The following is a 26,967-nucleotide window of genomic DNA, read 5'->3' as shown; positions in this document are numbered from 1 at the left end:
TCTTTTCATTGGGGACTCTAATCCATTACCATTTAATATTATTACTGTAAGGTCAGTACTTTCTTCTATCATTTTGTGTTTTGGATTTTATATGCCATGCCTTATTTTTTCCTCTCTCTCCTTTTACCCTTCCTGATAATCTTCATTTCTGCACTTTTCTCCAGACATCTCTCTCCTGTCTTTTCCTATCAGCCTGTAGAACTCCCTTTAGCATTTCTTGTAGCGCTGGTCTCTTATTCACAAACTCTCTCAGTGTCTCTTTGTCAGAAAAGATTTTAATCCACCCTGATTTTTGGAGGACAGTTTTGCTGGATATAGAATCCTTGGTTTGCAGGTCTTCCCTTTCAGTCTCTTAAATATATCATACCACAGTCTTCTCACCTCCATGGTTTCTGAAGAGAAATATGTACATGGTCTTATTGAACTTCCCTTGTATGTGATGGATTGCTTTTCTCTCACTGCTTTCAGAATTCTCTGTCTTTGACATTGGATAATCTGATCAGTAAGTGTCTTGGTGTGGGTCTATTGGGACCTATTCTCTTTGGGGTATGATGTACTTCTGGAATATGTAATTTTCTCTCTTTCATAAGAGTCAGGAAATTTTCAGTGAATGTTTCTTCTATTATTCTTTCTGCCCATTTTTCCCTCTCTTCTTCCTCTGGGGCACCCATAACATGCATATTCATGCACTTCATTTTGTCACTCAGCTCCCTAAGACTCTGCTCATGTTTTTCCATTCTTTTCACCATCTGTTCTTTTGTGTGCATGAATTCAAATGTCTTGTCTTCCAATTCACTGATCCTTTCTTCTGCCTGTTCAAATCTACTATTGTATCCCTCCATTGTCTTTTTCATTTCTTCCATTATGCCCTTCATTTCCATAATTTCTACCAAAAGTTTCTTCAAGTTTACAAGTTCTTCTTTATGGCCATCCAGTGTCTTCTTTATACCTTCATCTCTTTTGTTATGTCTTCCCTCAGTTCATTCAACTGATTTTTTAATTGATTTGGGGGATTTGTTTGAACAGCTTTAGTTAGTTCTTCCCTCAGTTCATTGGATTGATTTAGCATTATTTGTCTCAACTCCTGTATCTCAGTTGAATGATTAGTTTATTCCTTTGACCCATATTTTCATGTTTCCTTGTATGTCTCATTATCTTAAGTTGTCTAGGCATCTGAATTTCTTGATTAGTTTATTCTGGAGCTCGTTTTCACTCTTTAACCTAGGGTTTTCTTTTTGGTTGACTTTGTTCTCCAACCTTTAGTGTTCAGTTCAGCTTATTCTAAGCCTCTAATTCAGGTTCTATTTAGGTGAACAGAGTTTTTCACCTCTTGTTTTTCTGTTCCTTGCCCTGCATCTATGTAGCCTTTTTGTGTGAGGGTCTCCTCAGATATGGTCAACCCCAGTTAAGTTTTCCCAGTTCAGAGAGGCCCAGGCCTCCAGAGGAGGGTATGAATTTTCCTTGAGAATGAGACCCTCCTGTGATGCCTTTAGAGTCTGGGCTTTTCCTATCCTATCCAGCAGGTGGTGCTTACCAGCCTGCAGCTTCCCCACCAGCATAAGGTGGTATGGAGCCTTTAGTTCTCCTGGTAACCTTGATGCTGTCAGGGACATGGCTGACTGAAGTTGGTTTCTGAATTCAGCCCTTGGTTTCCGAGTTCCCTAAAGGAGGGCTGCCACTCAAATTGGACCACACCCCCTTTTCTTGGGGAAGTTATGGTCTTTAGAGAATTGTCTTCCCCACTAGACTTATTGCTTTGCCTCTCAGAGCTATCTTGCCTGGGCCCAAATTGCAAGCCTTGAGGCTTTCTGCAATGGTCTACTTAGAACAGTTATTTTTAAAAAAGAGAAAAAGATAAAAACAAAAAAAAGAAAAAAGAAAAAGAAGGGGCCAGTATAGACTATTTAAAGAAAAGTGCTTTAATTCCATCCTTGCAGCTCTGATGGGTTATTGAAATGCAAAAAACAAGGAGTTGGAGAGCAATTGAGGAGCAAATAAGAAACCAGAAAAACTGGTTTTCCAGAGAAGGTCCTCAGGCCCCCTAGGTTTGCATATGTGCCTGATTCTGTTTGATCCCAGCCCATCTCCATATTATGTTCACCCCAAACTCCAAAAGTCTGTTTTTGTTTTCTTTTTTGCTGTTTTTGCTAGCCCTATCTCCTCTCCACCAGGCTGACTGATCCCAGATTCTCCAGTGTCTGGTTTCAGTTTATCTATGGTTGGAGTTTTTTTCAGCAGTCTGAGTTTGTTAATCAGTTCTGAAACTGCAGTTCTCCCTCCTGGTTTCCAGCACTGATGGCCTCTCCTCCCTTGTGGGCCCCCTCCCCTCCACAGTATTTGTTTTAAGCAGCTTAGGAAATTAAAATAGATTTTGGTACCAGGAGAATGGGGTTCTGCTATTGCAAATATTAAAAAATGTGGAAATGGCTATGGAATTGAGTAATGGGTAGAGGCTGGAAAAATTGTGAGGCAATTAATAGGAAAGGCCTAGAATGCTTTGAAGAGACTGTAGAAACATGGATGCCAAAGGTAATTCAAATAAGACCTTAGAAGGAAATGATGAATGTGTTATTGCAAACTGGAGGAAAGGCAATCTTTGTTTTAAAGCAGCAGAGAACTTGGTATAATTGTGTTCTGTTCAGTCACAAACTGTGTGGAACAGATACCTCATGGAAAACTGTTATCAGTAATGCCTCATAGTCTTGAACATGTAGAGCAGCTGAGATCAGCAAAATCCATAAGATCCTGCAGCCAGGGGGCCCATGTCCCTCCCTGCCAGGTACAACAGACTGTTTTGTGGCTGGTTTCCTGAGGGAGGTAGGGCCATCAGTGCTGGGAACCAGGAGGGAGTCTCAACCTGGCCCCACTTGCAGAACCAATTAACAAAACTCATACTGCTGAACAAAAACCCCAACCATATATATAAACTGAGATCAGACACTGGAGAATCTGGGAGCAGTCAGCCTGGCAGAGAGGAGACAGGGCTACTAAAAACAGCAAAAAAAAAAGTGACTTTTGGACTTGTGGGTGAACATAAAAGGAAGAAGGGCTGGGCTCAAACAGAATCAGGTGCACATGCAAACCCAGGAAGCCAAGACCCTTCTCTGAAAAGCCAGCTTTTCTGGTTTCTTGTACTCTCTTCAATAGCTCTCCAATTCCTTATCTTTTTGCATTTCAAAAGCCCATCAGAACTCCTGTGTCAACCCGGCCCCTGCAAGGGGGGAATTACAGTTGTCTCAGAGAAACTATCCAATAAGAAGAGATAACAAGACTAAAGGGCTTTTCTTGAAATATTCTATACTGGGCCTTTCTTTTCCCTTTTTCTTTTTTTATCTTTTTCTCTTTTTTTAAAAAACAACTATTCTAAGTAGCCCATTAAAGAAAGCATCAAAGACTTGCAATTGGACCATGGACCCAGGAAAGAGCAGAGCTAAGATAGCTCTGAGAGACAAAGCTATGGCTCTAGATGGGGAGAGAATTCTGCAAAGAGCATAACACCCCCTAGAAAAGGAGGGTGAGTTCCAGCTAAATTTGCAGCCCTCCTTCAGGGAACTCAGATCCCAGGGGTTGGAATTCAGAAACAAAATTGTCAGTCACACACCCAGCAATGTCAGAGTCACTGGGAGAACTAAAGTCTCCACACCTACATATACTGGTGGGGGGGCTGCAGGTTGGAAAACAACACCTGCTGGACAGGATAGGAAAAGCACAGAGTCTAAAGGCTTTGCAGAAGGGTCTCATTCTCAGGGGAACTCCATATCTTCCTACTGAGACCTGGGCCTCTCTGGACTAGGAAAACCTAACTGGGGTTAACCATATCTGAGGAGACCCTCTCACAGAAAGGCTACATAGAGGCAGGGCAAGAAACAGAAAAACAAGAGGTAAAAAAACTCTGATCAACTAAACAGAACATAAGTTAGAGGTCTAAAATAAGTTGAACTGAACACCAAAGGTTAGAGAACAAAGCAAATCAACAAGAAAACCCTAGGTGAAAGAGTGAAAACAAGCTCCAGAATAAACTAATCAAGAATGTCAGATGCTGAGACAGCTTAAGATAATGAGCCATACTAGGAAACATGAAAATATGGACCAGCCAAAGGAACAAACTAATAGTTCAACTGAGATACAGGAGTTGAGACAAGTAATGCTAAATCAACTCAAAGAACTGAGGGAAGAACTAACTAAATCTGTTCAAACAAATCTCCTAAATCAATTAAAAAATCAATTCAATGAACTGAGGGAAGATACAGCAAAAGATATGAAGGATATAAGGAAGACACGGGATGACCATAAAGAAGAATTTGTAAACTTGAAAAAACTTATGGCAGAACTTATGGGAAAGAAGGACATAATGGAGGAGATGCAAAACACAATGGAGGGATAAAACAGTAGATTTGAACAGGCAGAAGAAAGGATCAGTGAATTGGAAGAAAAGACATTTGAATTCATGCACACAAAAGAACAGATGGTGAAAAGAATGGAAAAATATGAGGAAGGTCTTAGGGAGCTGAGTGACAAAATGAAGCATGCAAATATATGTGCTATGGGTGCCCCAGAGGGAGAAGAGAAGGATAAATGGGCAGAAAGAATAATAGAAGAAATACCCACTGAAAATTTCCCAACTCTTATGAAAGACAGAAAATTAGAGATTCAAGAAATACAGCACACCCCAAACAGAATAGATCCTAATAGACATGCTTCAAGACAATTACTGATCAGATTGTCCACTGTCAAAGACAAAGAGAGAATTCTGAAAGCAGTGAGAGAAAAGCAATCCATCACATACAAGGGAAACTTGATAAGACCATGTACAGATTTTTCAGCAGAAATCACCAAGGCAAGAAGACAGTGGTATGATATATTTAAGTTACTGAAAGAGAAAAACTGCCAACCAAGAATTCTATATCCAGCAAAACTGTCCTCCAAAAAATGAGGGTGAGATTAAAATATTTTCAGACAAATAGACACTGAGAGAGTTTGCAAGTAAGAGATCAGCACTACAAGAAATAACAAAGGGAGTGCTACAGGCTGATAGGAAAAGACAGGAGAGAGAGGTTTGGAGAAGAGTGTAGAAATGAAGATTATCAGAAGAGTAAGAGGAGAGAGAGAAAAAATAAGACATAACATATAAAATTCAAAAGACACAATAGTAGAAGAAAGTACTGCGCTTACAGTAATAACAGTAAATGTTAATGGATTAAATACCCCAATAAAAAGACACAGACTTGCAGAATGGATTAAAAAAACAGGACCCATCCACATGCTCTCTACAAGAAACTCACTTTAGACACAAGGACAAAAGTAGGCTGAAAGTGAAAGGTTGGAGAAAGATATTTCATGCAAACAGTAACCAGAAAAAAAGTGGGAGTAGCTATATTGATATCAGACAAATTAGACTTGAAAACTAAAACAATTAAAAGATACACAGGAGGACACTATATATTAATAAAAGTGTCAATTCATCAAGAAAGCATAACAATCCTAAATATTTATACCCTAATCTATAGTGCCCCAAAATTCCTGAGGCAAACACTGAGAATACTGAAAGGAGAAGTAGACACCTCTACAATAATATTTGGAGACTTCAATACACTGCTTTCATCAATAGATAGAATATCTAGACAGAGGATGAATAAGGAAACAGAGATGTTGAATTGTGTGATAAATGAACTAGACTTGACAGATATTTATAGAACACTACACCCTACAACAGCAGAATACACATTTTTCTCAAGTTCTCATGGAACATTCTCTAGGGCTCCCCACATGTTGGTTCACAAAGCAAGTCTCAACAAATTTACAAATATGGGTATTATACAAAACATTTTCTCAGATCATAATGGAATGAACACAGAAATAAATAACAATCAGAACATTGCAAAATTCACAAACATATGGAGGTGAAACTACACAGTCTTAGAAAACCAGTGGGTAAAGGAAGAAGTTAAAAGAGAAATTAGTAAATACCTTGAGGCAAATGACAATGAAAACACAGCATATCAAAACTTATGGGATGTAGCAAAGGCGGTGCTGAGAAGGAAATTTCTTGCCCTATATACTTGTATTAAAAATATTAAAAGGGAAGAGAGAGCAAATTGAGGAATTAACTGTTCACCTGGAGGAACTAGGAAAAGAACAGCAAACTAACCCTAAACAAACAGAAGGAAAGAAATGGCAAAGAATTAGAGCAGAAATAAATTAAATTGTGAACAGGAAAACAATAGAGAGAATCAGCAAAACCAGAAGTTGGTACTTTGAGAAAATCAACAAAATGAATGGACCCCTAACTAGGATAACAGAGAGAGAGAGAGAAAGAGAGAGAGAGAGAGAATGCAAATAAATGCAATCAGAATGGGAAAGGAGAAAGGAGATATAACTACTGATCCTGAAGAAACAAAGGAGATAATGAGATGATACTATGAACAACTGTATGCTAATACACTAGACATCTTAGATGAAATAGACACATTCCTTGAAAAGCATAAACAACCAACATTGACTTGAGAAGAAATAGAAGACCTCAACAAATGAATCACAAGTAAAGAGATTGAGTCAGTCATCAAAACCACCCAAAAAAGCAAAGCAAAGGATCATATGGCCTCACATGTGATTTCTACCAAGCAGTCAAGAAAGAATTAGTACCAATCCTGCTCAAACTCTTCAAAAACAATGAAGAGGAGGGAAAGCTACCCAACTTATTCTATGAAGCCAACATCACCCCAATACCAAAATCAGATGAAGATATTACAAAAAAGAAAATTATAGACCAATCTCTTTAATGAACATAGATGCAAAAATCCTTAACAAAATCCTTGCAAATTGAATCCAGCAGCACATTAAAAGAATTATACACCATGACCAGGTGGGATTTATTCCAAGTATGCAAGGTTGGTTCAACAAAAGAAAATCAATTAATGTAATACACCACATCAATAAATCAAAGCAGAAGAACCACATGATCATCTTGATCGACCCAGAAAAGGCATTTGACAAAATTGAACATCCTTTCTTGATGAAAGCACTTCAAAGGACAGGAATAGAAGGGATCTTTCTCAATATGATAAAGGCAATACATGAAAAACCCACAGCTAACATTATACTCAATGGGGAAAGACTGAAAGCTTTCCCTCTAAGATTAGTAATAAGACAGGGATGCTCACTGTCACCATTGTTATTCAACATTGTGCTTTAAGTTTAAGCTAGAGCAATTAGGCAAGAAAAAGAAATAAATGGCATCCAAATTGGAGGTGAAGAAGTAAAACTTTCACTCTTTGCTGATGACATGATTCTATATGTAGAAAATCCAGAAAAATCTACAGCAAAGCTATTAGAACTACTCAATGAATACAGCAAAGTGGCAGGCTACAAGATCAGTATGTAAAAATCTGTAGTGTTCTTATAAACAGGTAATGTGCAACAAGAGGAAGAAATCAAGAAAAAAATTCCATTTCCAATAGCAACCAAAACAATCAAGTATTTAGCAATAAACTTAATGAAGGCCACAAAAGACCTATATAGAGAAAACTGCAAGAAACTGGTAAATGAAATTGAACAGGACCTAAAAAATGGCAGAACATACCGTGTTCAAGGATTGTAAGACTAAAGATAATTAAGACATCAATTCTACCTAAACTGATTTACTGATTCAATGCAATACCAATTAAAATCCCAGCAACTTACTTTGCAGAAATAGAAAAACCAATAGCCAAATTTATTTGGAAGGGCAAGGTGTCCCAAATAGCCAAAAATATCTTGAGAAAGAGAAAAAAAGTGGGAGGTCTCACACTACCTGGCTTTGAAGCATATTACAAAGCTACAGTGCTCAAAGCAGCATGGTACTGGCATAAGGATAGATATACCGACCAATGGAATTGAATTGAATGTTCAGAAATAGACTTTTGCATCTATGGACAATTGATTTTTGATAAGGCAGTCAAGCCAAAGCAACTAGGACAGAGCAGCCTCTTCAATAAGTGGTGTTTGAGGAACTGGGTATCCATTTCCAAAAGAATGAAAGAAGACCCCTATCTCACACTTTATATAAAAATTAACTCAAAATGGGTCAAAGACCTAAACATTAGTGCTAAGACCACAATACTGTTTGAAGAAAATGTAGGGCAATATCTTAGAAATCTTGTGACAGGAGGTGTTTTCCTAGAACTCACACCCTGAGCGAGCAACCAATGAACAAATAGAGAAATGGGATCTCCTGGAAATTAAACACTTTTGTACATCAAAGGTCTTTGTCAGAAATATGAAAAGGTAGCCTACACAATGGGAGACAATGTTTGGAAACCACATATCAGATAAGGGTTTAATTATGTGAATATGTAAAGCAATCCTACAACTCAACAACATAAAGACAAACAACCCAATTAAAAATGGGCAAAAGACATGGACAAATACTTTTCTGAAGAGAAAATACAAATACGTAAAAAACATATGAAAAAATGCTCTACTTCACAGGCTATTAGGGAAATGCAAATCAAAGCCACAATGATATATCATCTCACATGTACCAGAAATGGCCATTATCCAAAAAACAGAAAATTACAAGTGCTGGAAATGATGTGGAGAAAGAGGTGCACTTGTTCACTGTTGGTGGGAATGTAGAATGGTGCAACCACTCTGGAAGACAGTGTGGCAGTTCCTCAGGAAGTTAAGTATAGATTTGCCATATGACCCAGCTATTCCACTGCTAGGTATACTCAGAGGAACTGAAAGTTAAGACACAAATGGACATTTATAAATGGATGTTTATTGCGGCATTATTCATGATAGACAAGAGATGGAAATTGCCCAGTGCCCACCAACAGACAAGCGGATAAACAAACTGTGGTACATACACATGATGGAATATTACGTAGTTGCAAGACAGAACAAAGACACGGAACATATAAGAAGTGGATGAACCTTGAGGACATTATATTGAGCAAAGTTAGCCAGAAACAAAAGTACAAATAGTGTATGGTCTCACTAATATGAACTAACATTAATAAGCAAACTTTGAGAGTTAAAAGCTGATAACACAGGCTACCAGAGGGTAGAGATCAGGCATTTGTGCTGAAGGACTACAAAATGTGCAGCAGGATTGACTGTTTAGGTTCAGAAATAGATAGCATAATACTCTGCGATGGTAGCACAATATTGAAAGAACACTTAACAAAGTTACCCATGAGTAAAGCTGAAAAAATTGGGCTAGGGGCATGTATAACACCTCAGTTAAAGATAGAAGCTAAAAACTGGGACTGTTTGACTTAGCAAAACCTGGAGTTGTCAATGATTGCGACTAAATGTACAAATATAAAAATGTTCTTGCATGTGGGAGAATGAATCAATGTCGGCCATGCAGAGTGTTGGAAAGGGGATCGTATTTGGGAAAAAAAATAAAGCAAAGCAAACTGGAGTCTATGGTCAACAGTAACATTGTATTATGCTTCCATTAAATGTAACAAAGGCAATACACCAAAGCTGAATGTGTATGAGAGGGGAGATTTAAGGAGGGATATGGGATTCTTGGTTTGGTGTTGTTGTCTGACCCTACTATTATATTGTATTGTATGATATTTTATTTTTCTTTTTATTACCTTTTTTGTTATTCGTTAAAAAATTTTTTTTCATAGTAATCAATATGTTCAAGGGCTGACTGTGGTTATAAATTCACAACTCTTTGATGACACTGTGAACAACTGTACACTGTGGATAATTGTATGGTATGTGAATATAGCTCTATAAAATTGTAGAAAAAATGTAAATAGGGATAAAAGTGCTGGAGAAAACATGGAAAAAGAGGGATGTACATATTTACTGTTGGTTAGGAGGCAGAATGGTGTAGCCTTTCTGGAGGACAATGTGGTGGCTCCACAAGAAGCAAAGAATGTGGGTGCCATAATGTCCTGCAACCTCACTAGGGGGCATAAACTTGGAGGATCTGAGAGCAGGGATGTGAATGGACATTTGCACACTGGTGTTTGTGGAGGCAGTATGCATGAGTTGCGAGGGGTGGAGGTGGCCTAAGGGTGCATCAACTGAGGAACAGAATGGTGAACTGTGGTGTGTGCATACAATGGAATATTGAGCTACTGCAAGAAGGAGTGAAGCTGTGAGACAGGCAAACACCGAGGTGAATGGATCCTGTAGACAGCATTTTGAGTGAACTATGCCAGAAACAAAGGCAAACACCATAATGCCTCACCAATATGGACTAACTGCAATCTGTAAACTCATAATTGAATCTTACAGCAGAGCTTATCAGGGGAATGCTTATTGTAATGGTCCCTAGATTGTAAGCTCCCGCAGCAATCACATCCATTCCTGAATTGTAATGGGTATCTCAAAACTCTGAGATGCTGATCCCTTTGTGTACAACAAGATTGTCTCTGGAAGGTTCAGTATCTGTGTGACACCTGAAACTCAGAGGTAGAGCTTGGCAGATATGAACGTCAGTATTAGCACATACAGCAACTGTTAAAAAAAAGAAAGCTGAAAAAGAGCCCAGACTTCAAGTAGAGATATGAATGAAGAAGATCTGGTTAAGAGTAGGGCAAATTGGGCCAAAGGGTAAAGGTCAAAACTGACTGTTTTGGAGCTTTGGCTTCCATGTGAGACCAAGGGAAGAGATGCTTGTTTGGTGCAGAATCTATATTTTATGAGCAGTGTAACTTCTACAGTTTGTTAAAACACCACAATTGCATGGAACTTTGAATAGGAAGTGAGATCTGATGGGTTTGTATAAGTTGTATAGGTTTGTATAGGTGGCTGAGAGATTTCAAATGGAGTTGAGAAGTCACTCTGGTAGACATTCCTATGCACTATATAGACAACACTTTTTGGGTTTTAATATATTGGAATAGCTAGAAATAAATCCCTGAAACTACCAAACTTCAACCCAGTAGCCCTGACTCTTAAAGACGATTGTATAACAATCTAGCTTACAAGGGGTGACAGTGTGATTGTGAAAACCCTGTGGCTCGCACTCCCTTTATCCAGAGTATGGATGGATGAGTAGAAAAATGGGGACAAAAACTAAATTAAAAATAGGGTGGGAGGATGATTTGGGTGTTCTTTTTTACTTTTATTTTTTATCCTTATTTTTACTTTTTCTGGTGTAAGGAAAATGTTCAAAAAATAGATTGGGGTGACCCCCAGTGTGGGATTAGTGCTGAGGGTGGGTGTAGTCTACATCATGCAGGAGGCCAAGGGCTTATGTCAGGTCTGGGCTGAGCGCCAGCATGTGCTCAAAGGGCAAGGGAGTGCTAAGACTTGGGCTCAGAGCCTCAGCCAGTCCAGTTCCTGTGGTGGCAGAAGGGGGACAGAGCTGAGGAACAACAATAAAACTTGACACTCTTAAAGAAAACTATATAACTAAATGATGGTACTGTGAACAGTTGATTGTACACCATGGATGATTGTATGATATGTGAATATATCTCAATAAAACTGAATTTAAAAAAAAAATTGAGTTCTGTCGGATAGATGGGAGAATTTGAAAGCTATGAGGTTGGATATTTCACTGAGATTTCCAAATTAAATGTGAAAAGTATAGCCTGGTGTCTGTTTGAGGAAGGGGATTAGCTGAGAACTGAATCCTGGGTGAAAAGTAACCAGAAATCATTGTTTTGGGAAATTCTGCATTCCTGAAAATGTTCCATGTGAGGGTTTAATTGAATGTGGATCCAGTCAACCATCTCAGTGCAAGCAAGGATTGGATGTGCAGTTATCCAGGAAGGATCTGTGAAAAGTCCTACTGTCAGAAGGTTTGGACCCCTGTGTACTACATGTAAAACCAACAAGTTTTTGTGAGATCTGTATAGAAGGAACCACTGCCATTCTGGACTAAAAGGGACAGATTCAAGGAAAAATCACTTCAAGGGCAGAACCATGGAAGCTGAGATCTGTACTAAAGGCATCTTCTTGGTCCAAGGGAGCGGACTCACCCATGCATGTGAAAAGGTTGAGTCACACCCCGAGCTTGGAGAGGGCAGGCCTTCTGCCCCATTGTTCAGGAAGAGTTATCTCCCAGTGTTCTAAAAGGTGGAGCCTTCACCCCAGGGTTCAGGGAGAGCAAGTCTGCTGCATAAGCACTTGAAATGAGTGGCGCTGCCGCTCCATCAGACCCTGAGGAAAAAACATCATTCCATAGACAATTCTTAGGCCTTGAAATCTAATGGATTTTGGAGGTTTGGGGAGTTGTTTAGGGCTTGTGACCCCTGTTTTCCTTCCAATTTCTCACTTCTGGAATGGAAATGTTTGTCCTATACCTGTCCATTATTTGTATTTTGGAAGCAGGTAATGTGTTCTTTAGGTTTCACAGGTCCACAGACTAGGCGATTTGTGCCCAATTTGTAACCGATTTTGATGAGACTTTGTACTTAGCATTGTTATTGAAATGACTTAAGGCTTTTGGGATATTTTGATGGAATTAACGTATTTTACATATAGATAGAACATGTCTTTTCGGGATCCAGAGAGTGGAATGGGGTGGTTTGAAGCTGTATGTGCCCCAGAAAAACATGTTCTTAAAATTCCTGTGTGTTTGGACCTTTTGATGAGGCTACTTCAGTTATCGTGTGACCCACCTCATTCAGGATGGGTCTTAATTCTATTACTAGAGTCCTCTATAAATGGAATGAATACAGAGAGAGAGAGTCACAGAATAAAGAAGCTGAAATCAATGAAACCTGGAAGAGAAGGGAGTGACCAGTAGGCATTGCCAGGTGCCTTGGCAGTGACAAAGGAACCAAGGATTGCTGGCAGCCAGTCTTCCGGAAAAAAGCATCACCTTGATGATGGCTTTATTTGGATATTTTCACAGCCTCAAAATTGTAGGCTAATAAATTACCATTGTTCAGACTAAACCATTTCATGGTATTTGCTTTAGGAAGCCTAGGAAACTAAATCAACTTACATAGTCCTTGTACTCTAGGATACCCAGGGAACAGTGCATGACTGCTGTGTGCCAGTCATCATGCTTACTCCTTGACATAAATAACTTCAATTATACTCTACAGCATAACTGTGATATAAATATTATCATCTCCATTTACTAGACAAGGTCTTGGATAAAGCAGCCACTGTATGGAAAAATTGATATTGTCATCCATATCCTTATGACATTATCAATGTTATTGCTTTTATCCTTAGAGCTGTCTTTGAAAAGATCCCCTGAGGTAAGAGCCATAAAGATATTGAAATTGACTCCATAAGTCATCATCATCTTTGCTATATAATAGACTCTAATACTCTAATATGGAGATATAATAGAGAAAGCTATGGAGAGACATTTTAAGTGTCATGCAAATTACATAGGTTCTGGAAATGGAAAACATAGTTTGATTTTGTGTTGGAAAAAACATTTGGAAAAAAAGTCTGAACATATTGACTGCAACTATAAAGAAATAACTGTGGTTCTCTTCTATTGGTCACATACTGGTTGTTTTGTGAGCAATGTCTTGATCATTGTCAACCTTAAGGCATAGGTATATGATTTCATGGGAATGAATGTCTATTTTGAAGAGAAATCCTGTTTGCATTTTAAATTCTCATATTTGTGAGGAAGGAGAGAATTACACCTCACTATTTAATTGCTACTTGAGTATAGGAAAGGGGCTTCCAGTTGAGAGAAGGAAGACACTATAGATAAATGAGGAAGACGAGTGGTGTCTCTTAAGTTAAGGGACACACATTGGTTTGATGGGTTCTTTGGTGAACGTTGATTGGATACAATGCTAACCTGGGTTCTGTTTTGTAGTAAAGTGATAACCAATAACTTTAACTCAGGAAACTTTAAAGCACTTTCACATCTTTCCCACAAAACTGGAAATTGTACACAGGGTTATTGAGTCTAAGGTGCTGCTTTTGCTAGTAATTAGCCCGAAGCTTCCTCTTGGTACCTCATGCTTCAATGCCAGGAACCAAAGGGCATTTAATTAAAATAATCCATCTAATCCTCACATTCCTCTTTTATAATCCTGGATGTTCAAGAAGTAGGGAAGGTGAATTTAGGCTGATAGGTGAGGTAAAGAAGAGAGGTGAAGGAATTTACCCAATGTTGTCACAGAATTTGTGGACTGATCTGGCATTGGGACCCAGAGAGGTCTCCTGACTCCATAACTGTTCTCTCCAGCAGCCAAAGTCCTGGCTTTGTTCCTTGTTAAGTTATATCTAATCTTTTAGGGACGGGGTATATGGGGGGGGGGCATTTCACATTATCTTCAAGATGCATAGATTATAGGATGAGTTACCTGATGGAGTTGGTATGGGAGAAAATATTGTCATTTCTTTCATGTGCTTTCATAATTCCTAATTTTATTGTATAGTGTGATTTAAGAAAAAATTTCCCATTGAGGTCCAAAAATAAGAGCTGCTATAGAGGAATAGAACACAGTAATGGGACCTCTATACAGAGAAATGGATTCAGGAGACCCATGCTGTTGGGCCCATGTATAACCTTCATGTCTATCATGAATGTATACCCCCTTCATGCACACATTTTGCTAGCACTGTAGCGGTTGCTATCAGGAACTGGCTGATGTCAACTGGCTGAGTTATTCTGTCTACTTCATTCTTTAGCACTTCTTCTGTGGTAGACACTCTGTAGTGGGTGTTAATATGTAATATACAAATCTTCACACTTTTTGCCTACTTGCATAGGTCCATCCGCCTGCCTCCCCCCCAGATTTCTATGTGCCTAATCTTCTAATATTTCCCCTTCCAGTACTCTGACCAACCTGACAAGTCATTTGCCACTGCCTGTGAGTTCATATATATTCTTACTGTGGGCCAATATGAATCAAGGCAAATGACCAGGTGCCCTGCCCAAAGACATGACCATTGGAAAGTTTTACCCTTAATGTATGTCTTTTAGGGCCACCTCTGAGTGGATATTAGTGCAGTAACATTCTGTTTCTGGCTTGCACTCACACACACTGAGCCAATCTATCCATGAATAAGGCTCAGTCATTTTCCTTCTCCATCAGCTGGTCATCCCAGATAGCCCTAAGTGCGAGCTGAGACCTGAAGCTCTAGTATAAGAGTGATAGTAACTTGAGAGTCTGAGAAACCTGCTCAAGGAGTTTAATAATGCTATCTGGACCTGCCTATGCCCAGTCCAATAACTACCCCTTCCAATCTATAATGGATTGTTGCTGGATACACTTAACCTTATGACTTTGTAGGTCTGACAGTATCCAGCTTGTGATGGGAAATCTTGGCTGCATGTTCACTTGGTGTTGAAGGATCAGGTGTCTATCTCTACCTAGGCCCAACAGTATGCCAGGGGCTCCTTTTAGAATAGTATCTAATTCTTCACTCAAGATTGCATACCCTTGCTTCAGAACACCAGGGATTATGTTGTAAATATCCTAGTGAGGCTTGCCATAAATTCTACATGGCTTCCATTCCCTCCACATGTACCTCTAATGCCATAGGATCTCTTGGATAATAGAGCCCAAGCAGCAGGGCTGTTTGTACCTCAATTTCGGAGTTGCTGCAAAGCTCTTTTCTGCTTTAGGCCCCACTCAGAGCTGGTAGCCTTGCATGCCACTCAGTAAATGGATAAGAGTAGTATTCCTAAATTGGAATCTGCTGCCTCCATAATCTGAAGAGGTCCATCAGGTGATGTGTTTCCTACTTAGTGGTAGGTGGTGAAAAAAGGTATAATGTAATCTGTATCATGTTTGTGTTGTCCCAGTATGACCAAACCACTGAAACCCTAAAAACTTCACTGACATGAATCTGTGATGGTTTTATCTTCCACTCTCTGGAGCACATATGCTTTACTAAGGACTCAAATGTACCTGCCAATTCTTTCTCATCTGATTGAATTAACATGATACCATCTATATGGTGGGCCAAAATGATGTTCTTCAGAATGTCCACATGCAGATGGTCCATAGCACTTCAAACTGTATAATAACAAAGAGTGGATTTTTTAACATAACCCTTGGACAAAGCCATAAGTGAATAATTTTGTCTGAATCACATGAATGTTAACTGCCTCTGGTTCTTCTTTATGGTGGGCATGGGAAAGAACTCATTTGTCAAATCCATGGCCACATACTATATAACCTGAAGCCATGTTAAACTGCTCTAGCACATTCACTACAGCACCTTCAGTTGGGGCTAATACTTGCCTGAGTTTGTGGTATTTCACTCTCCTCCTCCATATACCATCTGGATTTTATGTCCCAGACTGATAGATTAAATGGAAAATGATAGGTATTACTACCCCTGCATGCTTTAAATCTTTAAGGATAGTAAAAATCTCTGCCAGTCCACACAGGATTCAATATTTTTTTTTTTTTTTTAATTACTATCTTGGCTTGAATTCTAGCAGCTTCAGAGGCTTGCCTTTGGGTTTCCCCAGAAAGATAGCTTCTCACAGACTAAAGAGCTAATGGCAAGGTTCTGCCACCTACTATGTATTTTCATTCTAATTATAAACTAGATTAGGAAAATCACAAGGGTATTGGTTCATGGACTCAGTAGAACTACTGTGAGCCAGACCTGTATGGTATCAGTAGAAGTACAGTGAGTCAGACCTGGGCTGGAATTCCATTTATTACCTAGCCCTCATATTCTCCCTAACAGAGGGCCATAAAGATGCTTCAGCTCTTCAGACATCAATGCCAACTATGACCTTATCCAAAGGCCTAAAAATTCCCAAGTGATTTCCCTCCAGTGTTCAGTTAGTCAAGTAAAGTCTCATGAGTCCTGTTCTAGTCTGCTAATGCTGCGGAATGCAAAACACCAGAGATGGATTGGCTTTTATAAAAAGGGGGTTTATTTGGTTACACAGTTACAGTCTTAAGGCCATAAAGCGTCCAAGGTAACACATCAGCAATTGGGTACCTTCACTGGAGGCTGGCCAATGGTGTCTGGAAAACCTCTGTTAGCCGGGAAGGCACATGGCTGGCGTCTGCTCCAAAGTTCTGGTTTCAAAATGGCTTTCTCCCAGGACGTTCCTCTCTAGGCTGCAGTTCCTCAAAAATGTCACTCTTAGTTGTACTTAGGGTATTTGTCCTCTCTCAGCTTCTCTGGAGCAAGGGTCTACTTTCAACGGCCATCTTCAAAATGTCTCTGTAAGCTGAAGCTCCTCTCTCAGTTCCAGTGCATTCTTCAAAGTGTCCCTCTTGGATGTAGCTCCTCTTCAAAATGTCACTCACAGCTGCACTGAGTTCCTTCTGTTTGTCAGCCCATTTATATGGCTCCACTGATCAAGGCCCACCCTGAATGGGTGGGGCCATGCCTCCATGGAAATATCCCATCAGTTATCATCTACAGTTGGGTGGGGCGCATCTCCATGCAAACGACCTAATCCAAACGTTCCAACTTAATCCCCACTATTATGTCTGCCCCACAAGATTGCATCAAAGAATATGGCTTTTTCTGGGGGACATAATACATTCAAACCGGCACAAGTCCATTTGGAGAAGAACCGTGAGAACCTTTACTCTCTACACTTTTTGTAGAATTTCCCTCTCGGGACTCAGCATGTATACAGTCCCTGGAGACTGATAAGACAAAATACTCAGGGAAGTATGTCTGTTGGATTGAGTACTGAAGTGAGAGTCAGCATATGTGTGCCTCATGGTCAAAGCCTTTGTAGAACCTGAGGTAGGCCACTTCCTCTCTCCTGGCATCATGTTCAGTTCTCAAAAAATGCCAACTCTTATTATTATAATTAATTAAATGTCTCATGATGCTTTGAGTAGTTTTGGAATACGAATACAAGACCCTGTAATAATGTTCAGACCCTCCTCCAAACACTTCCAGGGTGAAGCTATTTAAAAATACAGGTTTCCTGAAGAAAAAAAACTTTCCTGAAGAAAACTCATGGTCAGTGGCTCTGTTGAAGGGATGTTCAGAGACCTGGATTGGGCTATTAAATGCTCACAGACAAACACACACAGAGAAACACACACATGTGTGTGAGCATGCACTCCAGATACTATCAAGTTAAATTCTCAGGACATTCTTGTAGCATAAAATATCATCCATAATTGTGCTAAGTCTTTTCAGAATGACCACGTGAAATACACTCTTTATCAATAACAAAAAAAAAAAAATGACTACAACATTTATTCTTACATCCTTTACATTTGGAAAAAAAATATTAGCTGGGTGATAGGATTGGTTCCAAAATCTAAAGAAAATCTTTTAATGCACGCTATTACTTGTATAATCACATATTTTTAACATCATTGTCACTTGAATGCAGAGAATAGTCTCCAGCTGAAAAAACATCTCTAGACACCATGTAGGAGGGCAGCTAATGTCTCTTCTAGCATAGCTGCATGGTGATATAAAGAGGATGGATAACATGCAACAAGATGAAATGGGGTGCTGAAATTGTTCCTTGACTCCAAACTCCATTGTGTGATTAGATAACCAATGCCTAACCATGTTATTCCCCAGCCAATCATAGAAGAGAAACTTAGGTTACAGGAAAGCACTCCTTATAGTTGAAGTCAAACAGTGAGAACCTTCTGGAACTCTTTAGACATTATGTAGCACAGGAAGTATTAAGGTGACTCAAGCAGACCTGGATGCTAAATAACATGGTAGGACATTCCCTTTAGACCCTCTTTAAGCTGACAAGAAAGCAGTGTGTGTGTCTTGTATGTGTGTGTGTGTCTGTGTGTTTCTTCACCTGTGTAATGGAGGTGGGGAGCAGAGAAAAAAATGAGACAAATACATTAGGCATACAGATATAAATCTTCTGTAAAAGCTCCATATAACCTCCTTTTCATTTAATGATAAATATTTAACTTTTTTGTCAATAAAAACACATTTCTGTAACATAAATTCTCAACCATGTATATTCTATACTATCATAATTTTATCCACTACTATATCTTCTTAAACAATGGAGAAAAATATGAGTTAAATATATTTCCAACTTAACCCTGATTCACCACAAGCTATCAAGATTGGTATTTTTGTATATATTTTCCAGATATATTTACATGTTTGTATAAAATTCAAATGCTATATCTACATGTTTGCATGTATAAAAATATATTTGTTCAAAATTGACTCATATTTGCATACCTTTTTATGTCTTTTTGTTTTTCTCAATGTGACTATTTGCTTTTCTTTAATTTTAGTGTTGTTGAACAACTTTAGATGTTTGCCAATGTTTTTCACCTTCGATAAACAAAGGTGAAAATTATCAATAATTTTATCTGTTTATAAATTTGAACATCACTCTTTTAGCTAGTCAGATTCATTTCTTTGCCAATGATATTAGTTATATGCCACTAAATTATGTTTTAGTTATTACTTCCATTTCACAAGACTTTAAATGTATTTTATTTGGTGATAATGGCTTTCTAATTTCCCCATATTATTCCAAATAAACTGTATTATATTTCACTGTGAAAACACTGAAGGGACCACTGGTATGCTTTTGTTTTTTTATTGATTTCTCAGGTATGCAAAGATATGCTCCTTTATTTCTTTGTAGCACCTCTGACCTTACCTCAGACCCAGCTGTCCTCAGTCTCCTTTCTAAGATTTGGAGTGTTTGCAGTTAAAATTAATTTCATCCAGTATGGTCCACTCACTGCAGTGTAATGATGTAAACAGACCATTTCTCTCACTACATTAACAACCATGGAGAAGTTAGTTGCTCCCAAAAGGCTGAGTTTTGCATTCTTTAAGTGTAATTGATGAGCCCAATATAACATCATTTTTTTGAGAAGACTGGAAATTATGGGAAGCATCTGGCCCATAACAAGCTTTCATCAGCTGCTACTCAGCCACATCCCACCTCTTCTTTCCTGTGAAAGAAATTACTCAGGCATTCACTTAGCAACATTACTGTCACAGAGAACAATGATAAGTATAACAGGAAGAAAAGAAAATGTGTGCTCATTGCCAGAGTGTATGACTGAGAAATGGTGGCATTTTTGTGTTAAGACAAGTCACCAAACAGTGTTGAGGAATGTGAAGAAAATTAACTGACCACTTCCTTTTATTTCATGCACTATCCTCTCCCCTAGTTTTACTGTTTGATTGAACAGCAGACACAGAATTTTCCATGGAACCTAATAAAGAAGAAGCTCTTCCATCATTTAACAAACATGTTTTGACTGCTATAGTCCAAAGGGATGGCAACTGCAGAGAACCACTGCTAATCTCACAGATCCTCCAAAGTCTTCGGGGATAAAACTTGCAGAAGAATGCTAAAGCCTCCACAAAAACTCATATTTTACATCTGCTGGAGTCCACGTAAAGAATGGCTTCTATCTTCATTCAATGCCAGCTGACAATATATGGAAAAATTCCCTGAGTTTTACTCCTAGTCTAGCCATTCAGATTTTTTTAAAGTATCTGATTCCTTATATTAAATCTTTTCTGTTTGAAATATATAGTGTCGTTTCTCTTTTGCTGACTGAATCCTGAGTGATACACACTCCCCCAGAGATTTTGATGGAAGAGTTCTTATGCAAGTAGACTGTGATTTGTATTTTGAAGAACAATGCTGTGAACGATTCTCCCCCACTCCGCCCCTCATATGCGGAGGAATAAAATTATATCCCTTTTTGATTCTTACCTTGTCCTACTGGCTATTTTAGCAGAACATTTATTGTGCCTAGTCCACCCAGTAGTTTATTTGATCAGTGAAATTTGCACTAATTTACAAAAGGACAAAATGGAGACTAGAGAAACCACCCACTGCCTCAGGTAATCTTGGGCATATCACTGAGCCACATAAACAACATAAATATCTGTTTTTAAAAGCCCAGCACTCCAAGTCTCTTAATTTTCTGTTCAGCTCCAGCCAATTGTTGCCAGTCAGGAATGTAAGCCCTGCAACATTGTCAAATGTATTCAAGAGTTTTGTTTTTTTTTTCTTTTGCATGAAATGTCCCTTTCCAATGTTGACAAAGAAGTAAAGAAATAATTGTACTGTGGGCTAGATGTGGCCTAGGGACCACTGCTTTGCTGTACTATGATGGAGCATGAGGAATCAAAAGTAAGAAAAACTGCTTTGTCTCAAAACGGCCCCAGGCTATTGAGAAGAGCGGCACAAAGAACAATTCATTACAATACCAACATGGACAAGATAGAGTTTTAGCACACAGGAAGGTGGGATTAACCATAAGCAAGGACAGAACAGGTTACCTGGAAGAGGTGATGTCTGGGTTTCAAGGGGTATATAGGAGTTCATTAGGCAGGTGCCTAATGTGGGAGAAAACTACGAAGAGGGAACATTTACAATAACATTAAGGCATGAAACAGCATCCTATTCAGAGGAACTTTAAGAAGATTTAATATTACTGAGTCGTAAAGTAAAAACGGACTCAGGAGATGGGGGCAGTGGGAGGGATGAGATTAAGGAGGGGGGAATGCTATTAGTGCAAAACTGTGACTTTGACTTTATCCAATAAGCAATGGAGACAGAGATGAATGGCAGCAAAATGGAAATAGATTAGAGGGATTGAAACCAGAGAAAAGATGACTAATGGTGCAGCTGCCATAATTCTGACAAGAGATGATGAGAACTTGAAATAACACAACAGAAGTGAGGCTGGAATTGAAATAACACAACAGAAGTGAGACTGGAAAGAAGAGACATGTCCATCAACAAGGAAATGGACTGGATATTGTAGAGCAATGGCAATGAATAAATACAGCTACATGGTACAACAAACATTAATCTTAGAAATAAGATGTTGAGTGAGAGAAACAAGTCACAGTATGCTACCTAGAAAAAGATACACATTTTTGTAAAATTTGAAGACAAAACTAAACAACATTGTTCAGGTGTACACATATCTCATAAGAATACATGTAAAAAGAGCAAGAAAATAATGCACATAAATCAGGATAGTGGTATCTTTGGGGGACAGCAATGGTAAGAAAATTTAAATTAGCAGTAGTAGTCGAGTTGTTTTGTTGGGTACTCATTCACAGGTGTTCGTTATATTATAGATGGGTAGAGCGATAGATAATCCATTCTTTATGGACAAATGATGGCAATGTGTCAAGAACCTAGTGTTCTGCTTAATTCTATTCCATGTATTAAGGCTATAAGAAAGAGCCAACAGCATTTTAGGGATATTTTGGGGGTGGGATCAATAAGTTTCTACACTTTTTTTCTTAAATTCATTTTAGATTAACTCCTACGATGGCACAGGCCTCACTTTATGAGGCCCACGTGCTTTAACATCCCGCGCTTTTTGCCCTTTGCCATCTTTGCCTCCCCTCCAAAGGGACACAGGGTGACGCCAAGAGTGGGGGAGGGGGGAGACAGCGGATTGCGTATCTAAAGCTTTCCTATTGGTGGACAGAAAGAGCGAGAACGAGGCTAGCGCTGAAGAAAAAAGGGGCGAAAGGGGCGGGGCTAAGTGGAAGGCGGGGCTAAGGGAACTTAACGGGAGCGAGGCTCCAGAGCAATTGTCCGCGCGTCGCTGCGATGGCGGCGGCGTCGAACACGGTTACCCCGCCGGCGGTGGAGTCTTCCCCTCAGGAAGCTACCGTCTCTGCCGCCTCCTCCTCCTACACCGCCTGCGCGGCGGCGGCAGCGGTTGTGTCTGCCTCCGCCACCTCCACCCCTGCCTGCCCGCCTGCGGGTGGCTGTGGCGACGGCGGCGGCTTTGGCGGCTCCACTATGGCGGCGGCGGGGAGGGGGGGCAGTAGTTTTAAAGTAGACACCCGCCCTTGCCTCAGAGAAGGTGAGTTCCCGTCCCGGGGTGCGGGGGCGTCCCCATCCACGTCGCTGCCTTTTTTCACCCGGTCCGAGATTGAGCTGGGCGCGGTTCGCCACCGCCCCACCCCCCCACCTGCTGTGGCGCAGTAAAGGCCAAGCTCGCCCCGCCCCGCCGTATAAACCCCTAGGGTGCAAGATGGACTGAAGCAGAGGGGGCCTTCCCTACCTCTGTCCCCCGCAAACGATGGGGGTCCCCAGGAAAAGGAAATATAGGTAGTCACGAGGCAGAAGTTGAAGGGAAAAAAGTACCACAATTTCTCTCTCAGCCAGGACGCCTTAGGATGTTATCAGAAGCTGAGGGCAGTGATTTGGAAAAAGAGAGGAGCTGAGGTAAAAGTGTGGTGGTCTTAGAGGGTCAGTGAAACAGAAGAGGAACTGATGTAGAAAAGACAGAGGAAAGACAAAAGGCCAAAGAAATAGGAGGGAGCAAACCTCCCTTTGATGAAATTCAACATCCTGCAGGGTAGTAACCTGCAGTACGATATTTAAGGAGAGATAGGGTTAGGAATTTGGGGAGATGAGAGTGTAGGCTTGAACTTTAAAGTAAGATCTGTTGGATTTTAGGATCTTAGGGTCCAGTAGAGGGAGCTCAACTATGGAAAGAAGAGGAAGAATGTGGCAGAAGCACAGATTTCAGGAATCACTTCGGAGAGTTTTTCTTGGCTGTTCGGAGAGCGTGACTGTAAAACAAGGTTTACAGGCCCATCTTAAGGTGGTATGTGCTTTAATAAGTGCTGTTTTACCTACCAATGCACATTACTCCTAACATAAAAAACTATTTCTTGACTGTGTCAGTATAAGTGGTGTTTAGTTTACACAGAGTACTATATATTTGTAAACAGCCTACTAAAAGCAAACTGAAATATGCCATTGAAATGTATTTTAAAGCAGTTTTTGAAATGCTTCTTAGATGACTGTCCTAGTTTGCTAATGCTGCAGAATGCAAAACACCAGAGATGGATAGGCTTTTATAAAATGGGGGTTTATTTCACTACACAGTTACAGTCTTAAGGCCACAAAGCGTCCAAGGTAACACATCAGCAATCGGGTACCCTCACCAGAGGATGGCCAATGGCCTCCGGAAAACCTCTGTTAGCTAGGAAGGCAGCTGGCATCTGCTCCAAAGCTCCGGCCTCAAAACGGCTTTCTCCCAGGACGTTCCTCTCTAGCAAGCTTGCTCCTCTTCAAAACATCACTCCCAGCTGCACTCTCTTTCCTCTTTGAGTCAGCTCATTTATATAGCTCCACCAATCAAGGCCCACCCTGAATGGGTGGGGCCAAGCCTCCATGGGAACATCTCATCAAAATTATCACCGACAGCTGGGTGGGGCACACTCCAAGCAAATCCAACCAGCACCAAAACTTCTGCCCCACACAAGACCACAAAGATAATGGCATTTGGGGGACACAATACATTCAAACCGGCACATTCCACCCCCTGGACCCCAAAATGACATTATCTTTCCAAATACAAAACACATTCATTTCATCACAATATCACAGAAACTTACATCATCTCAGTAACAATAGTCAAGTACAAAATCCCATCAAAATCAATTTAGGCATGGTCAGTCCTAAAGCATAATTTTTCTTTAGCTGTGGATCTGTGAACTTAGAACAAGTTATGTGCTCCCAATATACAAAGGAGAGACATTCATAGGATAAACATTTCCATTGCCATAAGGAGAAACAGTAAGGAAAACAGGATTAACAGGACCAAAACAGTTCCTAAAACCTGCAGGACAAACTCCATTAGATTTCAAAGTCTGAGAGTCATTTACAGAACAATGTTGCATCCTTGGGGCTTGAGAGAGCGGGAGCCTAACCCTTCCCAAGGGCCTTTTTGGCAGCTGTTTCCTCTCCAAATGCTTGGGTGAGTGCTCCAACATATCCACACATTGGGGAGACCACCTTCTCGGCCCCACCCTCCTCAAACATCGGGGCAGCTCCCGGATTCCCTTCCATCTCCGGGGCACACGCTCAACCCCTTCAGAACAGTGTGGTGGCAGCCAGGCTCTCCCCAATTCCCTGGGAATGTGCTCCACCCTCTTTGGGGCCTGAGGTGGCAAAACTCTTCCAGAGCATCGAGGCGGAAAGCCCGCCCTCGACCTCCAGGGCAAACTCACCCTTTCCATGCATGTGGGCTGCTCTGCTCTCCCAGCCCGAGACCTCTTGACTCCAGACCTCAACCTCCATGGCTCTGTCTTTGAAGAAATTTTTCCTTCAGTTTGTTCCTTGACTGTCTCCTCCAGTCCAGACCAGCAATGGCTCCGTCTATAAAGATCTCGCAAAAATTCTGTTGGCTTTGCATGAAGCATGCAGGGGTCAAAGCCATCAGACAATAGGAGTTTCCACAAATCCTTTCTGCTTAACTCCTTATCCAATCTTGGCTTGTCCTCACCTTGGGCTGTAGCTTCTGGGATTCTACCCACTGGAAGCCCGTAATTTTCCAAGCCATCAGCTTCTGGTTTCTTTGCACCCAAGAGTTCAGTTCTAAGTTTCTCTCTCTGCTCGCATTTTACTATAAGCTGCAAGGAGAAGCCAGGATACATCCTCCACATGTAGTCTGGAGATCTCCTCAGCTAAGTATTCCAGGTTGTCACTTTCAAATTCTTCCTTCCATCTGACACCAGGACTCAATTTTGCCAAATTCTGTGCCACTTTAAAACAAGGATCACCTTTCTTCCAGTTTACAACATATTCATCATTTCTGTTCAAGGCCTCATCAGAAGTATCTTTAGAGTCCATATTTCCACAAACAGTCTCTTTAAAGCAGTTTTGGCCTTTTCTATCAAGCTCCTCACAATTCTTCCAGAAACTCCCCATTATCCATTTAAAAAGCCGTTCCAACATGTTTGGTATTTGCAAACTCAGCAGCAAAAGCACCCCACTTCTCTGGTACCAAAATCTGTCCTAGTTTGCTAATGCTGCAGAATGCAAAACACCAGAGATGGATAGGCTTTTATAAAATGGGGGTTTATTTCACTACACAATTACAGTCTTAAAGCCACAAAGCGTCCAAGGTAACACATCAGCAATCGGGTACCCTCACCGGAGGATGGCCAATGGCCTCCGGAAAACCTCTGTTAGCTAGGAAGGCAGCTGGCATCTGCTCCAAAGCTCCGGCCTCAAAACGGCTTTCTCCCAGGACGTTCCTCTCTAGCAAGCTTGCTCCTCTTCAAAACATCACTCCTAGCTGCACTCTCTTTCCTCTCTTTGAGTCAGTTCATTTATATAGCTCCACTGATCAAGGCCCACCCTGAATGGGTGGGGCCAAGCCTCCATGGGAACATCTCATCAAAATTATCACCAACAGCTGGGTGGGGCACACTCCAAGCAAATCCAACCAGCACCCAAGGGTCTGCCCCACACAAGACCACAAAGATAATGGCATTTGGGGGACACAATACATTCAAACCGGCACAATGATGGAGACCAAGTCGACCACAGAAGATTACAGTAAAGCATTTTGCCATCGTAAATTTCATCCTTAATTTCCAGTATTTGCTGTTTTACCTTATGTTGCTACTTGCCTGTGAAGTCAAAGATGGTGGACTCCCAAACAGGGTAGAATAATTTAAGTTCCTTTTTCTAAGAGGGGTAACCCCATTAAAATAACCCATAAAAATAATTTTCTCTTCACATTCTTAAATTATATATCTTTGAGTGCTATTCCATGACCCTTCGAGTCTTTCACTTTGGAGGAACAGCAAAGCAGTAAAACAACCCTTTACAATATTGTAATAAGCACATTACATAAATGCCACTCACTAAAAATGGAAGTTAGAAATATAGTGTAATATGATGTTTTAGTCATTAACTCTTACTGAAGGCAACCTATGAAAGACTGTAGCTTCTTCAGTCAGATTGCTGATCTGGATTTGTACTATTGTTCTGGGATGAAAACATGAAATCTGGAATATTGCTGATCTATAACCAGCAAGTAGGCCAGAGCAGTCTTCTAGGTGTCAAGATGAAAAATCCAATTTGGTTATCATGTCCTGTTCATAATAAAATTTAGGACTAATGTCTCATGTTAAAAAAGGGCTTTTTGCCTGGCTCTGCAACTGGTTTGGTTGCAGGATCTCTGAACATAGGCAAGTATTAAAGGTTTTAAGAAATGTACATTCATAAAGTAGCAGCAATACCTTATCTATACTATTGCTAGGTGGGAAAATGAGGAGAGCACTGGAGTAGGAAAATGATGCATCAAACGTAGGTTCTGTTGCTAGGTTGGTATCCACTAG

At 40.2% G+C, this 26,967-nt stretch overlaps 1 protein-coding gene across 2 annotated transcripts in view; it reads left to right on the top strand.

Moving 5' to 3' along the window:
- The first annotated feature begins 22,468 nt into the window (after positions 1-22,468).
- The window catches only part of ZMAT1 (zinc finger matrin-type 1), a 69,598-nt gene continuing 65,099 nt past the window's right edge, over positions 22,469-26,967 (top strand). For both annotated transcript variants that reach the window (XM_037822515.1, XM_037822514.1), the window contains exon 1: positions 22,469-22,685. In XM_037822515.1, the coding sequence (XP_037678443.1) occupies positions 22,622-22,685 (64 nt within the window). In that variant the 5' untranslated portion in view covers positions 22,469-22,621. The remainder of the gene's footprint in view (positions 22,686-26,967) is intronic.

The sequence above is a fragment of the Choloepus didactylus genome, chromosome X (assembly GCF_015220235.1).
Source record: "Choloepus didactylus isolate mChoDid1 chromosome X, mChoDid1.pri, whole genome shotgun sequence".
Taxonomy (NCBI): domain Eukaryota; kingdom Metazoa; phylum Chordata; class Mammalia; order Pilosa; family Megalonychidae; genus Choloepus; species Choloepus didactylus.
The sequence above is the reverse complement of the archived record's forward strand: the minus strand, read 5'-3'. Positions and strand labels throughout refer to the sequence as shown.